Source organism: Nuphar pumila, chromosome 8, assembly GCF_984573655.1.
Source record: "Nuphar pumila chromosome 8, dmNupPumi1.hap1.1, whole genome shotgun sequence".
Classification (NCBI taxonomy): Eukaryota; Viridiplantae; Streptophyta; class Magnoliopsida; order Nymphaeales; family Nymphaeaceae; genus Nuphar; species Nuphar pumila.
This window is the reverse complement of record NC_143256.1, coordinates 13,678,391-13,684,390: the sequence shown is the minus strand read 5'-3', so window position 1 is coordinate 13,684,390 and position 6,000 is coordinate 13,678,391. Positions and strand designations below refer to the sequence as shown.

The following is a 6,000-nucleotide window of genomic DNA, read 5'->3' as shown; positions in this document are numbered from 1 at the left end:
TAAGCCTCATTGTGATTTCCAGCATATGGCCAAATAGTGTAATTTAGCTGCATATGAAGACAATTTTTTTGAAACCATGAATTTATGCGTTAAACATCTAAAATTGTGGAGGATATCTTGTGGAAATCTAAGGTCCCAACCACGACAGAGCCGGACATTTTGTGAGGGTCTTGATTCATTAGTCAACTGGTCTAGCATCCTAACTTGGTTATGGGCATCATCCAAGAAACTCCATGAGAAAGAATAAAAAAACTTCTTCAAAAACCATTGACCTCTGATGTGGTTCCCCCACATACACCACAAACACGGATAGAGCACTGTTATCAGCGTATAAGGTGATACGATTATGCAAATTATAACTAGAATGGAAATAAATAGATACAATCCAAGCATAAAAAATGATACTGCAAATGATTAAACAAACAAATTACATAATGGGCATTCTTCAATGTCGTGCTATGCAATCAGAGAAACTGATACAGTGATGCTTATTTTCATCAGATGTCCAAGAATAGGGGGTTCTTTTCATGGTTGCAGAATGCAGATTCTTCTTGTCATATAGGTTTGTGTAACTTTTTTGCCTTCTTGTTGTCACTCTTCCAGTCTTAAATGTTACATAAAATGTTAAAGAGATGTGGCATCTGAAAAGTTGACATTTTTGGCCACTCCTTATCCTAAAAATATTACATCATCATGTATCCTCAAAAAGAAAAAACCAAAGAAAATGTAAAACTACTGCAATTTACCTTCTCAAATCATTCAAAGAAAAGGAGATCTGTAGATTGCATAATGCCTGCTTTGTCTTCAACATGTGTATCTTTGATGAGATGGATCTTTAAGGAGAAAAGTAACCAAGATACTAAGAAATTAACTCTTCATATTCTGAATGATCAAGAGCATTAATTAATGAATTATACAATGGCTTCACCCAATCTACAAATCTTTTCCGAACCTGTAAAATGATCTAAAAGTCGACTCCTTGCCGACTTCTGCTTTGTAGACTGTTTCTTATGAGATATTAATGAAATGTTTTCCATACTTTCAAAAGAAAAAAATAAATGCATTATACGTTCTGTTGCAGGGAGATTTACAGAAGCTATGTGAATTTGAGAATTACCTGAAAGATTGGAGATGGAGACCAATCAGGCTCATCTACATATCCATCCAAGCTGATATACAGTTCAGCACTCAAATGAGTGTCGCCATCTTCTGTGAAAATAAGATCAAGAGCATGTTGTCTACAGAAACTGTCACGCAATCTGTCTACAGAACGTTGCAGCCGCTTTTTCCATTCTCTCTGTTCAGGAAGCCGGCTCTGCCTTTCAGAAGCTCTCCTCCGTGTATCATCCTTAGCACTTGCCTGATAAGATGGAGCAAGCTTCATGGCAGCACGTGGAAGGAGTTCATCAGCTAATAGTGAAGCATTGGCTAATAAAGCTATTTGTTGGGACTCAGTATCAGCCATTCTAACGATTTTATTCCCAGATCCTTCTCCATCATCTTCTATGGATCCAGGCAAAGCATTTATTAGCAAGTTCACATATGACTCAAATACTTGAAAAAGCCCTTCTAATGTTGTATTGTTTAACTGCATGCTGAGCAGTGGAGCCACGTCTTCAAAGAAATCCTGCAGGAACACAATAAAAGGTCAAGAATGCATAGACAAGAATACCATGGATAGCTGCTACATACAAAAGACTAAAAGAAGAGGCATAGTTATAGATTCATGAATGCTCGTAAACACAGAAGGTGTTTGAGTGTAAACACAAGCAGTCATTTTAACACAAATATTTCTAAGCAATATGTTTCAGTAAAATTAAGGGAGCAAGCGGAAGGGATAAATAAACCTGAAGAGGAGAAAGTTGGAAATGATGAATAGTCTCATAAAGGGAGGAGAAAAGACAACAAGCTTCAAAGTGTCTGACCAGAACATACATGGGTCAAATATTGACTGATAAATCCACTCACGGGATAGCCAGTCTCATGTAAAATAAACACAATTATGAGGTGTAAAAAACTTGATGATTCTAGGCAAATTATTTCTGCTCTTTTATAAACTAAGAAGCAATACCAATAACTCAAAAAATTAACTACTTGTCATGACTGTCAAATTATTAGTTCTCACACTTTCAGAATACTAGCTGTCTTACAACAGGGCAATGGGAAATTAGATTTCAGTAGAACCCAAAAAAACAAAAAGTGACAATGATGATGTAAAACTGCAACAAAAATCAACTTACTCCAATAAAGAATCTTTATATAATTCAAGAAGACAAAATGACAAGTATGGAAAAAAGTGAATGGTTGTAAAATGGCTGCAAAATATTTTATTTATTCTATCACAAAATTCACCAAAAAGCAAAGATGGAACACCTGAACCATTGAATTGAACCGATGCGCACTGCTTGAAAGCTTGGGCTGGAAAGCAACACCACTACCAACAGCAACAGTAGATGATCGAGGATGAGTACTAAGCGGTTCATGCGTGAGCATCCAATCATCCACAGCAGCAAAGGCAGCAGTGCTCTCCTCAATTCTCTTAAGGTTAGCTTCTAATGCTTGCTCAACACTGGGCCTGAAGAGCTTCAACAGAACAGGACAAAGTGTTAATCCATGAGCTTCTAGAAGAGAACAGTGACCCAATGCAATTTGAACACATTCAGCAGCAGCTCTCAATCCTCCGGCAGCTGCTGATGAAGCTAATGCATGCCTCTTCACAAGAAGAGCAAAAGCCTCAGTCTGCTTACTAGACCATATAACAAGCTCCGATGCATATGCTGACTCCTCTCCAAAGACAGCCAAAGAATCATTAGCAGCTTGAGCAATGGCAGAAAATACTAGCTGTGAAAGAGCTGCAGTATATGCTCCTCCATATGAGGTGCTTGATGGCCGTAGACTTTGCATATTGTAAAGAAGCCTTTGGTAATGAGCATTGAGTAGCAAAGTATGTGCACGAGGCCCATCTCCAAGTCTTTTAAGAGCTGAAACTGCTGAACGAAGCTCAACACCCCGTGTAGAAGGCTGGCATGCAGCTTCTGCAAGTTGATTTGCTAACTTCATTCTATGTTCAGATATAGCAGTCTGTAATGATGAAAGAGATGATAGGCTCAAGGTCATCTTCTTTTGTGCTTCTGTAGCTACCTTTTCACCTTCATCCAGAGCAACCAAAGTGTCATCTATTCTCCTCTCCGCCAATAAAACATCAAGGATATCAGGAAGCTCAGCAGCCCATTTTTCAATATCTGAAGGCTGTCCTTCCTCGAAATCAGAAAGGCTATCTGATGCCAAACCATCAAATCGAGTAGATAAGGAATTGATGTTCACACCTTCAGCCAAAGCATGAATAAAACCTGCTTGGGTAGAAAGAAGATTCCTGATAGACAGTAGCTCTCCCTCCAGATCAGATATCTCCTTGGAAGTCCTAAGATCAGATACACATGATATACATGAAGGAAATCAAGAACTGTACTTTTTTTTTAAAAATGTATATAAAAATATCCCCATGTCCTATTTTCACAAAGTTGCCATTTCATGTCATGTGCTCTTCTTAATTCCTTATCCTGCCCATGTCCATGTGACAGACTGTAACACAAGTAGAAGGCTGAAAGCCACAAGTACACTTACAGTTTATTCTTGCCAAGACAATTCTAATGTAATGCTTGACACACAGGAGCTGCCACCAATGTCAAACAGCAAATCAAGGGCAGTAGCCGCACCATAGCCAAACACTAATACGTGTGAAAAATCGCATTCAAACCAACAAAAAAGTCAAGTCAAATAACATTTTCAGAAACAACGTAAGTTTAGTTTAGTAATTCTAATTTGATAAAAGTAGCAGTGACTTTTTTGCTATAAAAGTTGCCACAAAATTTCAGTAAGGCTACACCACCTTAAGGGTGGTATGCTAATTTTAAGCCAGATGAATGCTCCTAATTTAATACAAAGGGCTAAAATCTACATAACACCCCCCCCCCCCCCCCCTCCCTCTCCCTCCCTCCCTCCCTCAACACACATCACCAACCAAAAAGGCAAAGATACTCTAAGAAGACGAGACCAACAATCGAATCTTCAAATGAAACACACCAAAGATCTCTCACAAGAACCACGACAGTTCATATACAATGTTCACTCACAAGAACCACAAAGGTTCATACAAAATACCCAAGAAAGGGTATGCAAAACAAGAAGAAAAAAATATTTCTTATTTAATGGGAATTACCCTCATAAAAACATATCTTACAAGGGGAAACAACCCCATATTTATAATGCACAAAGACGAGACCTAGAGGGAGTCCAACGACTCTCTTAGTAAGTGCTTTTTGTCTTTGGTCAAAAAGCAATGAGGTCTAATAATGTCAAAAACATAAAAATAAAGCCTAACCTAATTAGATTCTAACCTAACCTAACTAGAATACATAACTAGACTAAAAAGCTAAAGAGATTACATATGATATTACTAAAGAGATTACATATTTTTAACACTCCCCCTCAAACTTATAGTTGGATAACCGAAAGTTTGTTCAAGAGAAAGTGGAATCGAGGAGCAGCGAGAGGTTTGGTAAAGAAATATGGCGGTTGATATTCTGAGAAAACATAAGGAAGATCAATGGTGTCATGTAGAAATTTTTCTCGCACGTAGTGACAATCCATGTCAATATGTTTGGTCCGTTTGTGAAATGTCCGGTTGCTGTCAATATAAATAAAACTATGTCGACCCCAATTGTTTGGGATGAAGGCGTTGTTGTTGTTGTATTGTCGCAGCATAGTCTTGATGCTCCTATACTTTCAACACCCATGTCATGAAGAAGACGCTTTAGCCAGACTACTTCCATAGTGGTTGTAGCCATAGCCCTGTACTCGGCTTCAATTGACGAGAGAGTCCTTTTGCTGCTTCTTGCACCTCCACGGAATTAATGATTCACCTAAAAATATACAAAAAATAGTAGTTGAGTGTCGATCATTGGGATCACCTCCTCAATTTATATCATTATAAGCAGTTAATTCTAAGGAGAAAGAAGCAACAAAAGAGACCTCGAAAAATGAAAGTTTTAATATATCTAATAATGTGTAAAATTGCTCTCATATTAACAATGGTAGGAGCATGCTGAAATTGAGTTGATGTGTGGACGGCATACGCAATGTCAGGTCTTATAATAGAGAGATAAGACTGTGTCCCGACAAGTTGCCTCTAAGGTGTTGGATTTTTAAATGGTTCTTCATCATCAATCTTCATTTTGATATTTACAATTTTGAAAGTATCAACCTGTTTTCCATATACCAGACCTGTCAACAATATTCAAGGCAAATTTAGACTGATTTAGCAAATAGCCTCTAGAAGAATAAGTCTATACCAAGAAAGAATTTTAAGAAACCCAAATCACTCATTTCGAAATGTATTTTGAGAAATTTTTTAATCTTGTCAACTCTCTGCTTATCACTTTCGGTGATGATCATGTTGTCTGCATAGAGAAGAAGAATGATAATACCTGCATCAGAATTTTTAACAAACAAAGTTGTGTCAGTAGACAAGATTGAAAACCAAAATCAATTATAAATTGACTAAATTTATCATACCAAGCTTTTGGAGCTTGTTTAAGCTCATATAAAGCCTTAGTTAACCGAACAGTCTTTCTTTTAAAATATTGATGGCAGGTGGTGGTTTTATATATACTTCTGCAGCTAGATTTCCATTACGAAATGCATTTTTGACATCCATTTGATATATATGTCATTTCTTTGAAAAGGCTAGAGTCATCAAAATCCTAATTGTGGTCATTCTAGCAACTGGAGCAAAAGTCTCTTCATAGTCTATTCCATATTCTTGGGAATAGCCTTTTGCAACTAATCGGGCTTTAAACCTTCAAGAGTGTCGTCACTCTTGGTTTTAACTTTATACACCCATCGACAACCTATAGGCTTTTGACCTAGTTGAATGTCTGGAATAGTTCAAGTATTCGTTTTTTCTAAAGCTTTTAATTTTGTACTTCGACCCATTCAGAT

At 37.3% G+C, this 6,000-nt stretch overlaps 1 protein-coding gene across 1 annotated transcript in view; it reads right to left on the bottom strand.

The window, feature by feature from the left end:
• Nucleotides 1-257: 257 nt before the first annotated feature.
• The window catches only part of LOC149829645 (exocyst complex component EXO84B-like), a 28,609-nt gene continuing 22,866 nt past the window's right edge, over nucleotides 258-6,000 (bottom strand). The window contains exons 3-5 of the mRNA XM_090015217.1: nucleotides 2,374-3,421; nucleotides 1,118-1,627; nucleotides 258-317 (exon numbers count right to left, since the gene is read on the bottom strand). Of these exons, the coding sequence (XP_089871343.1) occupies nucleotides 258-317; nucleotides 1,118-1,627; nucleotides 2,374-3,421 (1,618 nt within the window). The remainder of the gene's footprint in view (nucleotides 318-1,117; nucleotides 1,628-2,373; nucleotides 3,422-6,000) is intronic.